Source organism: Capsicum annuum, chromosome 9 (assembly GCF_002878395.1).
Source record: "Capsicum annuum cultivar UCD-10X-F1 chromosome 9, UCD10Xv1.1, whole genome shotgun sequence".
NCBI classification, from domain to species: Eukaryota; Viridiplantae; Streptophyta; class Magnoliopsida; order Solanales; family Solanaceae; genus Capsicum; species Capsicum annuum.
In genome coordinates, this window is record NC_061119.1 from 48,665,169 (window position 1) to 48,687,893 (window position 22,725).

Genomic DNA, 22,725 nt, shown 5'->3' on the forward strand with positions numbered 1-22,725 from the left:
TATTAAATATTTGTATTTCCTTATTTTCTTAAAGAATAATTGAGTTGTGGTATTATATTGAAAAAGCTAGGAAATATATTATCAACAACAACATATCCAGTGTATTACTATAAAGTGGGATCTGAGGAAGGTAAGATGCACACAGTCTATTCTATTCCCTCGGACAAAGTAAAAAATATATTATCATATGTTTTATTTATGAAAAAAAATCAAATAGACCGAAACATTTGATAAAAATCGATACAATGAAAATCCTTCTAATTAATTTGATTTGATTCTAACATTTGAAACAAGACTAAATTGATTTAATTTTTGTAATAAAAAATCGATCAATATCAACTCAATAATCCAACAGTAGAAATATTGACTTCCGCACTGTGATGAATGAAATATTAAAAGTAACAAGACTTTGGCTATTTTCTATAACAAAATTTTAAAAAGCATTGCTTATGAATAAGAATAAAAAATAACTTGAAATAGGAGAGAGATAGGAAAAGAAGTGCGACCTGGGGCGGATCTACGTGTGAGTAAGGGGTTCACTCGACTCCCCTCAATCGAAAAATTACATTATATATAAGGTCAAATTTAAATTATAAGGATATAATGTCTTTAACAAACTCCCTCAACCCAACTGAATGTTGCGTGTTCTCATGATAAGTTGGTTGGACCAAATAATGTTGGGGCTGAATCCCCTAAAATCTAAAAATTATAAAAGGTGAATATGGACCTGTTCACCTATCATGTGATCTATTAAGATGTATCGATAAAATGATCATATGTACATTTATTGTCAATCTGTAGTTTGATATTCATAAAGTTGTTTGCTCAATAAAAAGTGAGTTAAGAGCATAGCTTTCAGATTGTGTAATCAAGACAATTCAACTTCATGATAATGCTTTGGCGTTGAATGTCTTCAATAAATAGCTAAACCATTGCTAATGAGAATAAAGCTTCATGTGCTGGTCTGAAATATGATATGTTGCATACAATAACACTTGTATGCATTAAACCAATATATTATGATTATTTCGTCCCTTTTAATTAGTTCAAGGTCAGGAACCAACTATCTCATCTAATAATTTTGATGTGTGGTATGCGATTAATGAATTTATCATAACGCACAAAGATGGATTTCTCAAAGAAAATGGAGGATTTATGTTAGTTTTTCTAAAATTAGGGGGAGATTATAAACAGCTATGAAATATGTTCAAAATTATCATCAGATCCTCATTCATATGATAATTCAAGTCAAATGCCGAAAGCATCTCATGTTTAAGCTGCAAGTGCTCCTATTTTATGTCCATAAAGGACAAAGTCTATACATACGTGAAGTGTTGTAGACCAATTGGTTCCAAATGAAATAAACCTTGAAAAGGATAAGGAGTAAGTAATCATAATAAGAAGGCAATGTGCTCTTGAAGAGCCTACAACATAACATTTTATGAAACCTTATGAGAGGTTCAGGTACCTAAAAATAATGAAGTGATGAGATCTCAAAATGTTATGTCACATTGTGAACCGATACGAAATGATATATCGTCAATATATTTGATACAATATTGGCGCAATATTGTGAAAGATTATGAGGATCTGAATTCTACGTTTATTTAAGCATGCCGACGTAGAAACATTTATCAAGTGACATGAAAGGATGCATCTTGATAAGTGTAAAACTTATTTGATTTGCAGTCCAAACACTTGAAGATGTCGCACATAATATGCTGAATATTGTCACTTGATAAAATTTATATCAAAATTGTTTAAGGATTCAAAATATTTGAAGCATATAAATGTTTCTAAATAACTTATTTATAATCCTTATATTGTATAAGCTTATAGCTTAAAAATTATTGGAACTCTTGGAGAGTTTTCAAAAGCAATAGATTATTTGTTCAAAATGAGAAATATACCAATTTGGATTTGTTATGACGTATTATATCTTAGTACAATTGGTGCACTCATGTATCTTACAAATAATACAAGGCCCATAGCCTTTTCGGTTAATTTGTTAGCAAGGTATAATTCTGCTCTTATTAGGAGATATCGAAATGAGATCAAACACATTCACGGTTACCTAAAGAGACTGTCGATATGGGCTTATATTATTCTAAAGATTGCAGTCCTAATCTTGTTGGTTATGCTGATGCTGGGTATTTATTTAACCTACATAAATCTCGATCTCAAACATGCAATGTGTTCACATGTGGAGATACTGTCATATCTTGAAAATATATAAAGCAGTCTATCTAGCCACTTTATCGAACCATGCTTAGATAATAGCTATTCATGAAGCAAGTCGAGAATGTGTATGATTGAGGTATAAGATACATCTTATTTGAGAAAAATGTGGTTTGAAATGTGACAATGGACCCACAATTTTATACAGAGATAATGTAACATGCATAGCACATCTTAATCGAGGATTTATAAAAGGAGATAGAACGAAGCACACTTCATCAAAATTTTCTATACATATGAGCTAAAAAAAGAATGATGATATTAACGTGCAACAGATTCGTTCAAGTGATAATGTGACTGATTTATTCACCAAGTCTCTTCCAACGACAACTTTCAAGAAGATGGTGCACAAGATCAGAATGCAAAGGTTCAAGGATGTTCTCATTAGGGGGAGTTAATACGCAGTGTACTCTTTTTTCCTTATGAGGTTTTATCCCACTGGATTTTCCTTGTAAGGTTTTTAATGAGGCAGCATATATGCGTATTGTTAGAGATGTGTACACTTTTTCCTTCACTAGATTTTTCTCACTAAGATTTTTTCTAGTAAGGTTTTAACGAGACACATTATCTATCAATTAGACATTCAAGGGGGAGTGTTATAAATATATTATCATATATAGTGAATGTCTACTTACCATATGTAATGAATATTTACTTTACCATATATAATGAATGTCTATTTATGGAAAAGTTAGAAACGCCGAGGTTAGTTTTCCCTATAAATAAAGAGGGTTTCGTTCATTATAATTTACACCCATCAAGAATTCTTCATGAGAAAAAAAGAAATCTCCTCTCTTCTCTCTTCATTCTTTTTGTTCTTTGTTTTATATTTCATAACATATAACTCAATGCTTGTACAATTTTAAGAACCTTAGTTTTTTGTAAGAGGGGTTAATTTGAAAGAAAAAAATAAAATAAAACTACAAAGTGAAAGTGAAAGTAAGAAAAAGGCACAATATCTTTAAGAAGGGCTCGCAAAGTAAAATTGAGATGAAATATTAAAAGGACATGATGAGGTAGGTTAAACTTTAACGGATGTCCACTTTGCTTTATAATGTAATTTTCATATGCTTACTTCTTTATATATCGAATCTTCTTAACAAAAATTTTAAATCCACCACTAGTGAGACAACTATAAGACTTTTGGCCATTTTCTATATTGTCTGCCAGGTAATATGTGTGGCTCACACAAAATAAAACCTTTCAGACTTTGGCCATTTTCTATATTGTCTGCCATGTAATGTGTGTCTCACACAATAAAACTTTTCTTTGTTATGGAGGTCAAAAGTAACTTTTTATTCAAGAAAGTTTGTAAATTTTGCATCATGCTCAAGAAAATCTTTGATGATCGATGAGTGAAAGCTTAAAAGTAAGTTAGCTAAGTGTGTACATATTTCTTACATTTTAGTAAGGAGAACAATAACAAAGATCAATTAGCTTATGTGCGTAGGTCACCATATTTTGGTCAAATGTCTTGCCTTGCTAAATCATTACTCCACAGTTTTCTTCCTTAGAAACGCAAACATGAAAGTTAACACTATGAGTCAGCATTTTCTTTTCAAATTCGATGAGAAAATTAATATAATTAAATATTGTACGATGACTGACCATAGCAAAACATTAAGACATACATATATTTACTGATAAGTAATTTTATTTAAATGCGAATTCAAGCTCTAGTTATATCTACATATATTTTATTTTGTTTTTGAATGTGTACATATATAGTTCGAACGTAATTCAATTGACTCACAAGTCTTGTCCTAAATCTATTTGGCAACAGATGCAGCAGGAAAGAGAGCTTTGAATTTGGCAAGTACCTCATGTCTTGGAGGTAAATATTCCTTGTTTTGAGTGTAGTATTCATCTCTCCAAGCACAAAAATTTGGAAATTTTTCTCTTGTTGCCAAAACAATTCCAGTTGTTTCTTCAAGAATTCCCATATAAAGTCCCAATCCATTTGCAGCAATATCAGCAAATCCAAATTTGTCACCCACAAAGAACTTCTTGTCTTCGAGTTGATTATCAAGAACTTTCAATATTTCATAAGCTTCCTCTGTAGCTTTCTCTTTCTCCTCTCCTTTGGATAAGAAGCTTTTCCCCAGTGCTTCCGTCTACAAATTAAAACACTCAAAAGTTAGTTTTACTCAATTCTGAAGACAGGAATACACTTTTGCTATAACAAGTTAACAACCACCGTCCAGGTTATCACTGAGAAGATTTTGAAACATTTTAAAAATTGAAATTATCTTATATATATACAATGTAACTTTAATCAGACGGGGTTAAGGTCAACACCACCCTTGCGCCCCCTAGGTCCACCGTTGATAACAACAATATTCAATCCTAAGCAAGTTGGAATCGATTTATTTGAGCTCTATATTATCAGTCCAAACTAATACCCAAAAAAATTAAAAGTATACTAGAAGTTCACAATATTTTTCACAGGTATATATGTGAAGAAATAGAATTTCTAACAAGCTCAATCCCAAAATCTAGTTCATTATCAGAGGACTGACCACCGCCCATATCTTTTTTCATTCAAGGTGGGACTCTTTAACACTTTATCTCACACAGAGCAGGAATTCTGGTGCGTTGAAAATTTAATTTGAGAGACTTATCATCGGTAACATTAATTTGAACAAGTCATGCTCTGATTCCATGTAATTAAATGGACTTTAGACTTCACTCATTCAAGAAATTTGCTAATGAGAAAAAGATTTTCCAAATCCATATAATTAAACCACATGACCTTATTCATCTGAATAGATAAAAATAATTTATTTTTTTAAAGTAAACGTACAAATGTGACTTTTATATATATAGCAATGAAAAGAACATACCTCATCTTCAAAAAACTTAGCCCAAAAACGAGCTATAGCTCGATTATAAGGGTCTTTAGGTAAAATAGGAGGGCCTTCAAATGCATCATCTATGTATTCAACAATCACCATAGACTCACAAATGAACTTGTCATTGTGAATTAGCACTGGAATTTTCTTGAAAACGGGATTGGATTCAAGCAGCAGAGGGCTCTTGTTTTGTGGATCTTGTTCTATAAACTCATAGTTAACGCCCTTAATCTTGAGAGCCCACTCAACTCTGTGAGTATAAGGGCTATACCAAAGACCAAGCAATTTCACTTCTGCCATCTCACAACTTTGGTTCTCTGTTTTTTTATTTCAGTATGTGTTGGAATTTTATGTAGTGGTTTTGATGTCTTGAACTTTGATCTTCTTTTGAGGTGGAGAAAAAAAAAGAGGAATCCTCGGAACCAAGTCAACTTTCTACTCACTGGGTTCATTTTTACTTATTAATATCATATATTCTACTTGGTAAGTTGGAATATCCGAGTTTGGTAATAAATTTGAATCGTGTTAATGGTATAAATTTAGATATAATATATAAATATGAAATTAAAGTTAACACTAAATTATAACTTTAACCTTAAACTTTGATAATGCACAAATATGAGTTTTAACTATTTAAAATTTGAACAAATATAACCTCCGATTTTGTAACCCCCATGCGTGAGTTTCAATCGCGTCTATGTGGAAAGGTAATCCAATCACACAGTGTCACGTCGTTAAAAGGGCTGACTTGGAGGGAGGTCATATTTATGCAGTTTTAAATAGTTAAAGGTCATATTTGTGCACTATCAAAGTTTTATTTTTTGTGTTAAAACGACGTCGTTTTTATTATTATTATTATTATTATTATTATTATTATTATTATTATTATTATTATACTAGAAAAGATTAAATTTTCGACGGCCAATGTAGTCGGAATGTGGTCGGAAATTAAGGTATTTCCGACTACTTTCCAACTACTTGTGGTAGTCGGAATATAGCTTGTCGGAAAATAATTTTCGACTACTGTAGTTGGAAATTTTCGACTACTTCAGTCGAAAATGTAGTCGGATATTTAATAAATAATTATTCGAATATTTAATAAATATTTATTTAATAATTATAAATATTCCGATTATTGTAGTCGAAAATTTAATAAATATTTATTTAATAATTATAAATATGCCGACTGCAGTAGTCGAAAATTTAATAAATAATTATTTAATAATTTTAATTATTCTGACTACTGTAGTCAGAAATTTAATAAATAATTATTTAATAATTTTAATTATCCCAACTACTATTGTCGAAAATTTAATAAATAATTATTTAATTATTTTAATTATTTCGACCACTGTAGTCGGAAATGTAATAAATAAATATTTAATAATTATAATTATTCCGACCACTGTAGTCGGAAATGTAATAAATAAATATTTAATAATTATAATTATTCCGACTACCGTAGTCGAAAATTTAATAAATAATTATTTAATAATTTTAATTATTCTGACTACCGTAGTGGGAAATTTAATAAATAAATATTTAATAATTATAATTATTCCGACTACCGTAGTCGGAAATTTAATAAATAATTATTATTTGATAAATAATTATTTAATAATTATTATGTTGCATTAGCTTACACTACTTTCAGATTATAAACAATAACTAATGTATTTTTCACGATAGGATCAAACACGACAAAATATATAAATACAACCATTTTAAACCATTCAAAACAAACATCAAATCAAATAGTTTAAACATCTAAATGTCACAACCAAAAACAAGAACAATAACTACAATCGAATTATCATCAGATTCATTATCTTCCTCGTCATGAAATAGTTGCGGCATGTGCTTCTTAATCAACTCCTCCAATTTATCAAATTTAGCAAACCTAGCATCGTTAGCTGCACATTTCTGCGTCAATTCTACAATTTGCTTTTTCATCGCTTTCATTTCTTCCACAGTTTGCAAAGTAGAAAAGGAACTGTGAAACAACGAAAGAGTACTCAAGGATTGGAGAACTCCTGTCCCATAGGTTCTACCTTTCTTTGGACTACCTACCACAGCTGCCCACATATTATTCATCTCTGCAGGTGATGGTTGGACCATGGTACCATCCTTTGAAGTAGGTTGGGTTTGGCGCCACTCTTGGCGCCACTCTTCTATGTTTTTTAGAAATTCTTCCTGAAAGAAAAATTATTTTTCAATACGTAAACAAGCAAAGTTGAATAATAATAAAACAATGTATGTAAAAGTTATTATCTTACATATGCAATCCTAGCACGCGGTTCAACCTAATCTCCTCTTATACTGTCCTTGTTTTTCTTCGTATGCATCTCTTCGTAGACCTCAAGATAAGAGTGCTCTTTTTCCCCATTTTCATATTCCTGAAAAATTAGATGAATATGACAATGGTGCTAATCATGATTATGACAATGGTGTTGATGGTGCTGAACTAAGTCTAGATGATCCTACTAGTGGTGCTGATGGAGCTGAGTCATAAAAGAGGATTAGTTTCCAAAGGTTACTAACAGGTTGGGGGTATTGATTTAATTGAAAAAAATTGGTATGGTAAGGTAAGTATTAAATTACAAAGCAATCATATAGGTTATTGATTAGAAAATAGTATAACACTCGTGCAATATTCATACCAAAAATTGACTAATAAATTTAAGAAACTTTTGAAATGAATGATTCTAAAAGAGAAAGTCACTGTAATTGATTACCAAAACACCAAAAGAAAGAAAAACAAAATCATTTTTTTGTAGGAAAAATCTGCCATGAATCTCCACTCCATACTATAACTCTTTCTCTTATTATCATCATCATCTCTACTACTCCACACTGAGTTCTTGAAGATTTTTTTTTTCACTTTTCATACCAAAAGTGAGACCATTTACTGCAGCAACAGCAACATCTGCAGTTAAGGCAACAGTGACCCAGATAAGATAAAGGTCTAGATAAGCTTAAGAGCCCAAGCTTAGTAGGCGGGAGCGCATTCTTGCTAGTAGATAGGAGTGCTTTGTTCATAGCTTTAAGTGATAGTGAAGTGTCTTTTAAAAAATGAAGAGAATCAGTAAATGTAGAAAATTCTTGATAGTTAAATACTGTCAACTCATCAACTGTGTCTTAACGAAGGCTGAATACATATACAGGTGCTTAATTTTTTCTGAATTTTTCACCTAGCGAGATTATTAAATGATGCTCCGTGGGTGTTTATCTACACGGTGCAAACCACCTAACTTTTAGTCATTCACTAGCAATACAGTTCCATAGCTTTCAGGAGTTGTAATAAAAAAAGGCTCACAGGCTTCTTTTAGATGGCACTGCCCACCAGCTATACTGAGATTCAGACTAATTCAACTACTTCATTCCGTTATTCAGACTTTATTTCTTTGTTTGTTGTCAGCTAAATTGACAACTCCACACCAACAACTGCCTCATACTAAGAGTGTTACGATAAATACTTTGCCATTACTTCCAATTAAATCATCACCTCTCTAACAAAAACCACTAATTATCTTCTTCTTACTTTCTAAAATCATTAAGCAATGTGATACAAGATCAAGTTCACAACAACAAAAAAAGCAACAACAAGAGTAATAAGATGTCAACAACAATGCTAGTGAATCGAAATAGGCCACACATGGCTTCATTAGACTTCAAGATAAACAACGACAAGAGGATAACACCAATAGTGAATCGAAATATCCCACACTACTTCACTATGTCATGGTTTAGAACATTGAAATAAACCGAAAAAATAAGAGATTTAATATAATATTACCAGTCTTCGTCGGTGGGTAGTGAAACTCATCGAACTTCCTGTGTGCAATGAGCCACCCATTTGAGATGCTCTATTTGCCTTTGCACATTCCCTCATCGCCCTAAATTCAGGAATATCCCATTTTTTTAAGAAGTAGTCCCACACATCAGCATTCAGCTAACCAGGTTTTTTCAAGTTCTTTCGGGCCTCATATAAGTGTTCTTTGATCCGTAGAGCTGCTTTCAATTTGAAAATGTGTTATATTTCCTTTTCATAACAAGAATTCCATGCACACTTTGTTTGCAAAATAGTTTAATATAAAGTCATGAAATGAGTTGACAGATACAAAGGTAAATTTATCATTGATATCATAATGAAATGTTAAATTCTTTGATTTGGATTATACTATAAACTGGTTCCACATAAGAACTCTGACGTCGAGTTTAATCTCGTTCCAACTACTCCACGGCTCTGTGTAAAATGGTTTAATTGCTTCTATAATCATATGTCCGCCGCTATACGCGGGAATGAATCTGTAATAAAATTATATTAAATTATCTTATCTTTCAAAAATTTTTAAAATTACGAAAAAACGTAAGGTTTACCTACCTATTACCACCATCAGGGGTGATAATTAGCCTGCCGTTGCCGTCATATTCTACTACCTCTTTAAATTTCGAAATCCGGGAAGCAGGTGTTGTGGCATTAAATGCTGTAGCACTATCAGTGGATGGCGGTGTTGATGTGCTGGCACCTCCAATTCTCAATCCAGGAAGGCTAGGTGTGGATGATGTTTAAGGTACAGATGGAAAACTACTGTACAAACTATTATGGGGAGAAAAGGGCTAGAACTGGTGGGGCGGTGGGGGCATGAACAATGTATTTGGTAGTGAAATATTTGCCCTTGGTGGAGGAAGAATATTTGTAGTAGCTGGTGGAAGAGTTATGGTAACAGATAGTGGTGGTGCTGCTGTATATTGACCTGCAGGAAGATTATTAGTTCCTTTCATACCTTTCTTACGCTGTCCATTACCATGACCTTTTGATGCCATTGATTTTCTTTATTAAGAACCTGGAAAAAATAGAACCATGATATAACAACATAAACAACTGATTCAGCAAATGAGTTACAAATATATAATTACTCATACAGGAGTCTAGCACAAATGATAGTTTCAAGTAAGTCATTTTTACCCTATACAGAAGTAGGAAGCAGTTTGATTCCATATGATGTAGATAGAACAAGCATACAGATGAGTGTCGTGTAATAAGAAAATGCAACAAGATAAGCAAATCCTGTTGCATAGTAACTGGCCCTACAAATGTTAACAAAGAAAAGACACTATATTGTCAAGAAAAATAGCAAAAAGCAGAAGCTAAAATACAATTCAAAACCTTGTTACAAAACATTACTACTATTAATAACAACTCAATCCTCGTCGCTTGTTTCATAGTCATTCATCAATTCTTCCTCATTACTTGTTTCATATTCATTCATTGATTCTTCCTCATTACTTATTTCATTTTCATCAAGTAACTTTTCCTCGCTTATTTTATTTTCATCAGTTGGATCTTCCTCGTCATTTTCCCCGGATGTTCCTTCTCCATAATCATGAACATTCAATCTAAGTTCAGAAGGATCAAATTCTTCATATAGGCCTTCGTGCTGCAATTCACCTGCTAATTCATCATCCACCCTTTCTTCAACACTTGAAATGTTATTCTGATACGCTACATCTAATGCATCCTCCACTATAACTCTACCCATGGGCTTTATTTTTATAACTACCCGCTATGCAGATTTATTCTTTTTCAAAGGATAAGGAGCGTAATACACTTGTTTCACATTTTGTGCAATGACAAATGGATCATAGAATCCATACTCCCTTGTACACTTAATTTCAACTATTTTGAACTGATGGTGAACCTTTGTACCTAACCTAGGCGTAGGATCATACCACTTACACCAAAAGAGAACCAATTTTTTCTTCGGCTAACCAATATGATAATCGAGTTCTAAAATCTCGTGAAGCACACCATAATAATCAACACCGCCATCACTTTCACCCAAACCCTACTATTGTTGGTTTTCTTTCCCTTAGAGAAATCTTCTATATGAAATCTGTACCCATTGACATAGTACTTAGAAAACTTTCTGACTTTAGCATCAGGTCCCCAAGCTATATCACGTAAAAATTGTCCATTTGGGTCATAATTAAGTGAATTATGAACCTATAAAAAATTCAAAAAAAAGTAAAAATTTAAATATACATAAGATTGAAAAAAAGTGTAAATCATGTTAAATATTTAAGTTAAACTTACATATTCTCTAAACCACACTGAAAACATTGGATAAACAGCAGCATCCCCTTATAAAGCCACGAAGTAACTGTCTGACAAAGCTATGACTTTCATTAGTTAAAGCTTAGATAGACCTTGAATGATTGTCCTTAATATAAATATACTCACTTATAAAAAGTCAGAACCTCGGGACAATTTAATAATACATGTGTTGTAGCTGACTTAAACTCCGCCTCATTCAAATATCGAACTGGACCACCTTTCGGACTTCCTTTACCTGGTTAATTGAATACTGAAAATGGTGGTGCCAAAGGATCTGTATTGTCTCCATCATCATGCCTATTAGGTTGGTTTCTCAGACATGGTACATCATGTTCAAAATAATATGAACAAAAATAAGAGGTCTTTTTAGCCAAATAAGCCTCACATACTGATCCCTCAATTCAGGATCTGTTTTTTATGGTCCGCTTACATTTGCCTATAGTTCTGCATAGTATGATCTTTTAGATAAAATAATGTTTAATTGAAACACATAAAGGTAAAAATGTTAAAATTCAATAACTCTCAAAGGGATACATCCATAGACACTGAACATGCCCTCCAAGTCGTGCCTCTCGCACAAGGTGAACTGGAAGATGCTCCATAACATCAAAAAAACCAGGAGGAAAATTTTTTGACAACTTGTTTAAGGTTAAGCAAATGTTGATATCCATCAAAGATAGGTTTTCCTCCCTTAATGTGTTAGAACATAAATCTTTAAAAAATAAGCTTATCTCTGTTATAGGCTTTCAAATTCTATCGGGCAATGCACAGAATGCAATAGGCATCAATGACTCTATGAAAATATAACAATCATGGCTCTTCATAGAAGTCAACTTTCCTTTCTTCATGTCAACACACCTGGACAAATTTGACGCATATCCATCTGGCATTCTCAAATTGTTAACCCAATAACAAATCACTCTTCTATCCTCCATAGTGAATGTGTAACTGGCCTTGGGCTTCTGAATCATATTGTTTAAGTATGTCAGGTACAACTCACTACGCCGATAATACTCCTTTAAGTCCATCTTGTCCTTCAAGTTATCTTTTGTTTTGTTACTTACATCCATCACAATATTAAATAAGTTGTCAAAGAAGTTTTTTTCAATATGCATGGGATCCAGATTATGAGGTAGAAGATTATCCTTCCAGTAATCTAACTCCCAAAATGTGCTCCATTTAGTTTAGTTATGTGTAACACCATAACCATGTATCCTGGATGGTGGAGACTCTGTTACCTTAGGCAGATTCCTCACTCTATCCCAAATTTGTTCTCGTGACAAAATTGGTGGTGGCTCCTCAAAATCAATCTTATTCTTCATAAAATCACTAGTATTTCTCCTAAACGTATGTTGCATTGGTAAGAATCGACGGTGATAGTCAAACCATGAGTTTTTACCCTCATGTTTTAAAGTGAATGCTTTTGTGTCTTCCATACAACAAGGGCAAGCTAACTTACCCGGAGTCGACCACCCAGACATCATTCCATAAGTAGGAAAGTCATTTATAGTCCACATCAAAGTATTACGCAATCTAAAGTTTTGTTTTATTGATACATCATATGCTTCCACACCTTCAAGCCATAATAAGTTCAACTTATCAATCAATGGCTGCAGGTATACATCAATCAAAACTTTTGAATTGCGAGGACCTGGAATTATGCAAGTTAAAAATATATACTGACTCGTCATACACAATTCAGGCAGGAGATTATAAGAAGTCACAAACACTGACCAATATGAATATGGTGTAGCTGAGACAAAAAATGGAGTGAATATATCAATAGATAATCCCAACCTAATGTTTCTTGGTTCACTAGCAAAATCTGGATACACACTATCAAAATGCTTTCATGCTTCTCCATCTGACAGATGACATAAAACACCAAGTGGTCTTTTATTTTCATAGTGCCATCTCATATGAGGGGCAGAGCTCATTGATGCATACAACCTCTTTAACCGTGGTATAAGGGGTAAGTAATGTATCAACTTCACAGGAACCGTCTTCCCTTTGGCATGCGTGACTTCCTTATAATGAGGCTAATTACAAAATTTGCATCTTCCTTATAGAATAACATGCAACCTTTCTCGCAACAGTGAATCCTCTCTGATGAAATCCCAAACTTAGAAACCAACTTCTTTGCTGTGTAGAAATCTTTAGGTAAGTCAAGTTTATTTGGGTTAAGTTCATTCATAAGTACAATGATAGAGTTCATTCCCTCTTGAGAAATATAATAATCTGATTTAATACTCAGTAACCAAATGACAACAGATCACTTTGAATGCATTGATCCTTCATACAATGGATGACTAGCTTCCTTTAACTGTTCGTAAAAGTGCTTAGCCTCATCATTTGGTTCATTTTGAGCCCCTGAGTGTGTCCCAAAAGCATTCCTGACCATCTCACTATATCATGAACTTTCAACATTATTATCTCTAATTGGATTTTCAACATAATTCGGAAAAGCAAAATTATTAGCAGCACTACTCTCTCCATGAGCTTTCCACATAGTATAATTCAACATAAAACTCTTCCTATAAAGATGTAATGTAACATCATCTGGACTCAATAACTTGCAAGACTTGCAATTCCAACAGGACACCTAATCACCCCTCCAATAAGAAAATCATTAAGTGTCATTACTTTAGCAATAAATCCAGCTACGCCATGTTTATATTCCTCCCCCAATCCCGCACGATTAGGATAAAGTCTATTATACATCCATGTACGATCTTCATTTTCCATCTACACAAGAACAAAAAAAATAATAATAGAGAAGACAAATAAAAACAAGAGAAACAAAATAATAACAAGTTTGTTTAGAGATGCTACTACGCAATGGACACAAGAAGAAAACCAAGAGATTCAATACAACATAGTAAAGCAGACAGCAATGAACCTTTTTTTGTATCTCTACACTTAAATCATTACAACTAGTTCAACACCATCATGTGATGGATGAGGAAAAACAAAATGAATGAAACCAAAAGAAAAACACTCATCTAGTCTCTACCTAATGTATATGCCTAGTATTTTCAAAAGGTCAAAATAATGGAATGCAAAGCCAAACAGGGAGCAAGTCACAAAATAGATAACTAGCAGTAGAATCTCACAAACCTGTTGAGAAGAAAGTGGATGAATAACTGCACACTGACTTCCAAGCAGCAGTCAGAAGTAATGGAATGCAAATCCTGGACCTAAAGAAAACACAAGCAGGTTAGTCATATAGACAGCTCGATGACAGCTCGATATTGGCCTCTACTAATAGAGATTTATTAATAATTGAGGGAATCACAATTTGTAATCAAGTTGTCAAGACGAGGGCAATAATTTTGTACAAAATGGTGCAACATGTTATTGGTCTATACTCCTTTATGGTTGCAGGATTGAGTTTCTACAACCAACGTAATGGAAGTACAATTTACAGCTTTATGCAGAAAGCTTGAAGTGAAATATCCCTTAACAACCTCCAGAATTACCTTGAATAAGTGGCCAAGCTTTCTTGGTAAAATGTACATTGAAACTATCTACCCCAGGTTATTTGTCGTCACCTATAGAAGAACGGGTAGAATGAATTTCTACATCAGTTATGTCTTGACAGAGTTGGAAACCTTATTGTTGGTTGAGAACTGGACCCTTCCTCATAATAGCTTTATTAATAGAAAATAAAGAGGGAGCAGTAGATCCCATGAGAGATTTGTAAAACTGAAGAATGACACTTTTATGTCCTCCTGAGTAGTCAACTTTATGCCCTGTAGCATATTTTTCAATGGACCACTGTAGCATCACACAATGATCTTAATTGGAGCTGAAATTTTAGGACATATAGCATTGTCAGCTGTTGGCAAAGACAATGCCATTTATTTATCATTTGATAAAAATAAAGAGGATGTATTTTTACTTTTTTTTTTTTTGAAAAAAAAATCTCTATGATAGAGTCCACATACTATATTTTCTGGCCATACTCAGATGTTATGAAAAATAAGAAAGAAAATTGATGATTGGCTGAAGGAAGATCTAAATAAAAATTATAAATACTACTAAGTAACAAAAAAAAGGATCATATCAAATTATTCAATGAGCTGATGTAGACGTAACTGGTAAAGAAAATCAGCAAAATGTGTGTGGAACTTTCCAGTCATTGTTACCAATTTGCAGCAGAAAGTACGAAATCAGAATCAACGATTTTAATTTCAAAGTGACTGTGATTTTATAAATGTATTTTAATACTTTTTAGTCTATAGTTTATACACATATATATTGAGCCAAAGAATTAATTCAGTTGAACCTATGATTCCAATTAGCTCCAACTTTGTTTCTTGTTTGGTATAACTATTCATTAGCTATATGGATCATCGCTAATTATTGGACTCAATTCGAGTCTATTTCATTTCAATAGTTAATAACTTTATTATTTAACTGAGATTTTTGGGAATTCTCTAAATCTCACTAGTTTATAATTTATCTTATTTGGTGTAATCACAAGCTCAGAATGAAGCTAGTTGTGTGTCGTCTCGTTTGGTGCAAGTTTTTCCTCCAAACTTCTGCTATAATATTCAGAAAATTAGGGTGTTGTGTCCAGATATTGAAGAACCTAAAAAGAGCGTATGTTCCACTGCACATTTCGGTACCCAAAACCCCCAAATTTCCATCATTATTCCCTAAGTTTTTTCTAAGTGCAGCCCCTTTTTGGAATAGTGTTACTATATGTAAAAATCGACTGTACAAGGAATAGTAGACATGAATCCATAATCTTCAAAATAGTAGACATGCCAAAAATGAGATTCCATGTAAAGCGCCTACACAGAAATTCACAGATTTAGCTATAAACTCTTGCAGAAAATGGAACAAATTTTTACCGTGAATATGAGAATTTCTTGATTGACCTTCAATACCGTCGCTTCACCACTGTTGTTACCACTCCACCATCATCAATTTTTGAGAGAGAACAATGAACGTCATCAAGTTCAGGAACCTTAGCTTAGAGAGAGACGAAGTAGAGAGTGCAAGAGAGATGAAGTAGAGAGTGTTCGTAGAGAGTGAGAGAGACCCCAAGTAGAGAGTGGAGAGAGCACGAAGAGAGTGAGAGAGAGCTGCGACGTGTTTATCTTATATTTTTATATAAATGTATAAATTTCTGACTACTTCCACCGGGAAGTAATTTAATAGATTTAATTATTTAAGATCTTTGACCACAATAGTCAAAAATATATATTTAATAGTTTATTTAAATAATTATTTAATTTTTGTATAGGAGTCTGATTAGACATTTAATAATATATTTATTTAATTATTTAACTTTCCGACTACAGTAGTCGGAAATACATGGTTAATAATTTATTTAAATAATTATTTAATTTTTGTATAAGGGTCTGATTATATATTTAGTAATATATTTAATTAATAATTTATATCTCTGACTAAAGTGGTTGGAAATATATATTTAATAATTTATTTAAATAGTTATTTAATTTTTGTATAAGGGTTTGATTATATGTTTAGTAATATATTTATTTAATTATTTTTTCGACTACCGTAGTCGAAAATATATATTTAATAATTTATTTAAATAATTATTTAATTTTTGTATAAGAGTCTGATTATATATTTAGTAATATATTTATTTATTTATTTATATTTCCGACTACAGTAGTCGGAAATATATATTTAGTAATTTATTTAAATAATTATTTAATTTTTGTATAATGGTCTGATTATATATTTAGTAATATAATTATTTAATTATTTATAATTCTGACTAGAGTAGTCAAAAATATATATTTAAGAATTTATTTAAATAATTATTTAATTTTTGTATAAGGGTCTAATTATATATAAAATAATATATTTATTTAATTATTTATATTTCCGACTACAGTAGTCGAAATATACATTTCGCACAATTTTCTACCAAAGATTCTGACTGTTGAAGTCACAAATAGTATCGGAATAATATTTTGTAAAAAAAATAAATCAAAAAATAAAATTTTCGATTGAAGTAGTCTAAAAATTTTGACTACTTTTTTCAGTCAAAAATTTTAGTCGAAAATTAGTGAATTTCTGGTAGTGATAATTTTTTTATTTATTTAGGGATCGAACCCGCATAGTAGGCTGAAGGAAGCGCCCAAGAAGAGCAAATAACACCACTGGGCTATCTAATTGCCTTGTTTCATGTGGCTCAACATTAATATACGTACATAAATATAAATTTTTTGTCTTATATATAAAACATAATTTTTTTACCGAGGGGGTTTGAGTGAACCCCATGTCAACTATGTAGGTCCGCCCCTACGTTAATTTAATAACGTTTTAATAACGTTAATTTAATATACTACTACTGCTATCCTTAATAATGTTAATTTAATAACGTTTTATTAAAACTATAATTTTTTTATTAGTATAGTTTTATATTTAATTTAATATTTAAATAAATTATATTTAGATATATTATATAACTTAAATTCACCCTCTGCTTTATAATATATATACATACCTGCACAATTTTTTCGTATGAGGCGGACCCACCTAATTAATAAATCTTCAATATTGCTCTTTTTCCGCAATGACAAAAGAAATTAGATGCCATTTTAATCCCTGAGCCAAAAATAATGAAAAAATAATATTGAAAGTTATTTAAAGGTCATATTTGTGCAGTTTTTTATAGTTAAAGGTCATATTTGTGCACTTTCAAAGTTTAAGGTCAAAATTATAATTTGGTGTCAAGTTTAGGGTCATATTTATGTATTATGCCCTTAGATTTTAAGCTGGACACACCCAGTTTTGCGTGTTGAACACACGTTTTGCCACGTAGGATCGAAGGTCATATTTGTGCAGTTTCGAATAGTTAAAGATCATATTTGTGCACTGTCAAAGTTTAAGGTCAAAGTTATAATTTGGTGTCAAGTTTAGGGTCATATTTATGTATTATCTCATAAATTTATTCCCCTATTTGTTTATACCATCAATCAAATATGGTATAAATCTAATGCAAAACTTAATTTGAGACATCCATCTTATCCAATTCAATATGAAATTATTTATATCACATCTCATATGGTATAAACTAATCTATAAATTATAATCTTCGGATAATTTAGTCTAGCTACCAAACAAAGTGATAACTAATAAAATGATAAATTTATAATATTACTTTCTAAATATTATTCATCCATTTCTAGTGGTTCTTGTATTTTTGTTTTCTTCCTAAATAAGTGGTATTTTTAATAATTAAGAAGATATTAATGACATTCAGTCAATTTTTTATTTTTCTATAAATAAAGAGAGCTTTATATAACCAATAAATTATAATTCCTCCATTGGCTTTTACTTGTCACTATTTCACTTTTCGAGATCAACCTACATGAAATTATTTGACCAACATTTTAAGATGCATAATTTAATATTTCGACTAATTTATTTTGTACCTTTCCTCGTGCTTAACGATAATTTTTGACTTGCATCATGATGAGGAAAGGTAACGGGATCCTTACGAAACATTTTTGAATTTTTGGCATGCGTTTTAGGTCATATCGGGATCCTAGAATAGTAAGGGTCCACGATAAGGTCGTGTCACAAAGGAGTGACACACTCTTATGCGAAACCAGTGAAGGTTTGTGATAAAAGTGTGCCACGCTCTTGTCGCTCTTCGATAAGAATGTGCCACACCCTTGTCGCTCTGCCATAAGAGCGTGGCACGCCCTTGTCGCACCGTGATAAGAGTGTGGTATGCCCTTGTCGCACCGTGATAAGGGCTTTCCATACCCTTACCAAAATGTCAATTCTTGTTCTTTTTGATTTGGGATGAGGAATTTTTGGTTCTTTTCCTTTTAAAATGACATTAAACATACTTTAATCCTTATTCCTCACCAATTAACAAAATTATCATCATTATTTTCCCCTTTTCAATTCCCAAGTGAGTGTTTCCTTTAGAATTCAATTCTTAGGGCTCTAAACCCCAATCCCTCTCGAAATTCTTTCATTATTCAGGCATGTTGGACACTCTTGATTTTACCTATTATATTATTGCATCAAAATTACTTAATATATACATGTTTCATGGTTGCTTAGTTTGAAATAGGGTTAAGGGTCTTTGGTTGTTTTACACTTGCATTGAATCTCCCATGCTTTAATAGTTTCTAAATGGTTTAAATGGTGGAATGTGAACTGAATTTGGATCTCATGGTAATAGTGGAAATTTGGCAATGTTTCTCAATGTTTATAGATTTTTTCATGATTATAGTGACATGAACCACAACCCACATCATGTTTTAGATTATAATTAAGGATTTCATAGTGTCTAAATCATTCAATGGAAAATTTGCATAGCAATAAATGGTAAAATGGTATAAAGGTTTTGGAAACGCCCTTGGTGGCTATGGTTACTGATTTTAAATGGATTTTTGGAGTCTAACTTGTTAAATGAATTATGAATATGGTATGACATAATTGGAATAGCTTGAAAGTCTATTTATATGACAATACCAAGTTGAAAATGCCTTAATAAATGACTCCATGGTTAATTGTCAGTGAAAAATATTTTAATTGAGCTTAAAGGGAATTGTGTAGCTCACCAAGAAATTGTAGTCCCAGAGGGACCAACATTAGAAACCACGTTTGTGGATGTTAGGGGTCTATGACCACTGTGTTTGTTTTACACAGTATATTTTGGTAGGCTATCACCTTGGTGTCTTTAGACATTTTCCTCGGAACATACGATTAACATAGACTAGGGCCCTTCCGGCAGGAAGAGTTGGACCCATATAGCTCGTGGGTGGCTTTAGGTCGGTACGAGCTACTTAGTTCAAGATTACATTTTTGATGGTCATGTTCCCGACATCCTATATATATTTATAATTATGGTGCATGTGATTTATGACTATTTTTTGGTAAATGTAAATATTTTATCCTTTTCCTTGGGTTGCATGCCAGTTTTCTCTATATTAACTATTTACGGACGCTACATCATTTCATGATGTAAGTTCTAAGGGATTTTCTTGTGACGCTGTGCAATGTTGGTGGTTTGGTACTCTGGCTGGACAGTTGTTAAAGTGGTGAGCCCTCCACTCATTCTGAAGGCCTGTTATCTTTCAGTCTTATATGGTTTCAGTATTTTCTTTTGTTTTTTTTCTGGCATAGCCAGGATCATGACCGAACTTGGTTAGTACTTCTTGGTTTAGAGGCTTTGTGGACAATGTTGAGCATTTTCTTTGTGGAACTAGTTTTGGAATCTCAAACCTACTTTTTGGCTTTTATATCTCTTTTATTCTATTAGTTAGCTTCCACAGTTTTTTTATTATTATTGTTCTCTTGATGTAAGTTTAAGGTGGGAGGGGGGCCATCTCCGACATTGGTTGGCTTGGGATACCCGTCACAGTAGGGTCTTGGTTCAGGTCATGACAAGATTGATATCAAAACACAGTTTAGGGTCACTGGTGTCCACAAAGTCATATCGAGTAGAGTCCTTTTTATGGGTGTGTAGTGTGCCACACCTCTACGGGGGAGGCTATGAGGTATTTTGGAATGTTTCTCTTTTTTGTGTTCTATTTCGTGCTAGAGAGTCTAGTTACTTTAAGATTTCTCAAACTCCTGGCCTACTCGCATTTCAGATCAAGCATCCATGAAGATCTGGCGATCATAGTAACTCAGTTGGAACCTCCCTCCCAATCGGTGCAAATAAAGAGAAAGTTTACCCTACCCATGGGATGCAAACTCAGTATAGGGACTGTACTCCTGACTTTAATGCTCCAACTAAGGTCCCAATGGTCCCCACTAGTCCTCCTCAGGCTCCCTAGACTGGTGCTACTCAGTCCCCTCAGGGAGAGGTCTCGAATGCGAAGTTTCATCATTTCATCCACTTGCTTGCTCAGATTATGACATCACAGTCTGGTTGGTCTGACCATGTTGATCCTATCGCTAGCTCATCTAAGGTTACTCAAGTTGGATAATTTATGAGGCTAAATACCCAACCTTTACAGGTTCTACAGTTGAGGAGGATCTTCAGGTGTTTATTGATTAGATTGAAAAGACCTTCAGAGTTATGCATATTAGTGATTTAGAAGAGGCTGAGTTTACAGATTATCAGTTAAAGAAAATGGATTATTAGTGGTATGAGGACTAGAAAAATTTAAGGGGTGAAGATGTCGAGCCAACGGTGTGGGATGAGTTCCCGAGTGCCTTTCTTGATCATTCTTTGCTTAAGAGTTAAAGGAAGCTAAAGATGAAGAGAGTGTTAATATGAAGTAGGGTAAGACGAGTGTTAAGGAATATGCACTGAAGTTCACCCAACTATTTCCTTATGCTCCTGAGTTTATTTCTAGTATGATGTACTAGATAAGAAAGTTTACATTGGGTCTATCCCGTGATTTGGTGTTTAAGTGTAAGGCTTCTATGCTGAATAATGATATTGACATATCTAAGCTAACGGTTTATATGCATAGGTGGATGACGAGAAGAAAAATAAGTAGAAGGCAAAATAAGAAGTTTAAGTATGCAGATCAGGGTTCAAATCAACAAAACAGTGTAAATAATGGTATGCTATAACCCAAGAAGAAGAATTTGGGAAATTCTTATTCGTTATCTAGTGCTCCTTATCCTAAGCCTTCATATAATTGGCATTTTCAGTTTAGCAATGGTCCTAATGCACAGGGTGCCTAATCTCAGATGAGTGGAGATCTGCCAGACCCACTTTACCTATTCAACCATTTTTATGGGCAGATCTATTATTGATATTGTGAGGAGGGAAGGAATTTGTGCTTTATATGTGGCCAGCTTGGTTATATACGATGAAATTATCCAAGGTTCCGGTTGCCACTTTACCAGGTCCTATAGTTAAGGGAACTACTTCAAGGACGGGAACTAGTTGGAATTATCTGTAGGCAGTTTCCACTCGCCAGGAATCTAAGACATCCCCTGATGTTGTCACTAGTATGTCACAATATTTCTCCCATAATGTTTATTGTTTGTTTGATCCCATTTTTTCCGTATCTTATGTGACTCCTTACGCGGATGTACACTTTGTTTCTGGTCTTGAAAGTATTTCTGACCCCTTTAAGTTTCTATCGGTGAGTCTATTATTGCTAGAAAAGTCTATAAGGGTGTGTGGTGTTCATCTTTCATAGGGAGATGTTGGTAGATTTAATTGAGCTTGATATGGTGGATTTGGATATAATCTTAGGGATGAATTGGCTTTATTCGTGCTATGCTTCTCTGTATTGTAGGACTTGAAAGGTCACTTTTTATTTTTTTGATGAACCGGTAATTAAATAGGAGGGGATTTCCCTATTACTAAAAGGAAAGTTTATTTCTTACCTTAGGGATCAAGAATTGATATCCAAGGGGTGTTTTTATCATCTAGTTTGTGTCAAGTATTCCAACTCTAAAAGCCTCTCCCAACAGTACATTTCATTAGTAAATGAATTCCCTGAAGTTTTTCCAGACGATCTTCCTAGGATTCCTCCAGATAGTGAAATAGATTTTTGAATTTATCTTCTACCAGATACTCATACTATTTTCATTCCT

At 32.9% G+C, this 22,725-nt stretch overlaps 1 protein-coding gene across 1 annotated transcript; it reads right to left on the bottom strand.

Moving 5' to 3' along the window:
- Positions 1 to 3,874: 3,874 nt before the first annotated feature.
- On the bottom strand, positions 3,875 to 5,538 carry LOC107842140 (probable glutathione S-transferase). The gene is made up of 2 exons (XM_016685907.2): positions 5,082 to 5,538; positions 3,875 to 4,352 (listed from the first exon to the last, which is right to left on the bottom strand). The coding sequence occupies exons 1-2, from the start codon at positions 5,388 to 5,390 to the stop codon at positions 4,008 to 4,010; spliced, it is 654 nt and encodes a 217-aa protein (XP_016541393.2). The 5' UTR covers positions 5,391 to 5,538; the 3' UTR covers positions 3,875 to 4,007.
- Positions 5,539 to 22,725: the final 17,187 nt, after the last annotated feature.

What these genes read in the sequence shown, in the direction of transcription:
- LOC107842140 (XM_016685907.2), bottom strand. Translation starts at nt 5,390, where the DNA reads ATGGCAGAAGTGAAATTGCTTGGTCTTTGGTATAGCCCTTATACTCAC. An exon ending in CTAAGTTTTTTGAAGATGAG is followed by an intron (nt 4,353 to 5,081) that starts GTATGTTCTTTT and finishes TTTAATTTGTAG; the next exon opens with ACGGAAGCACTGGGGAAAAG.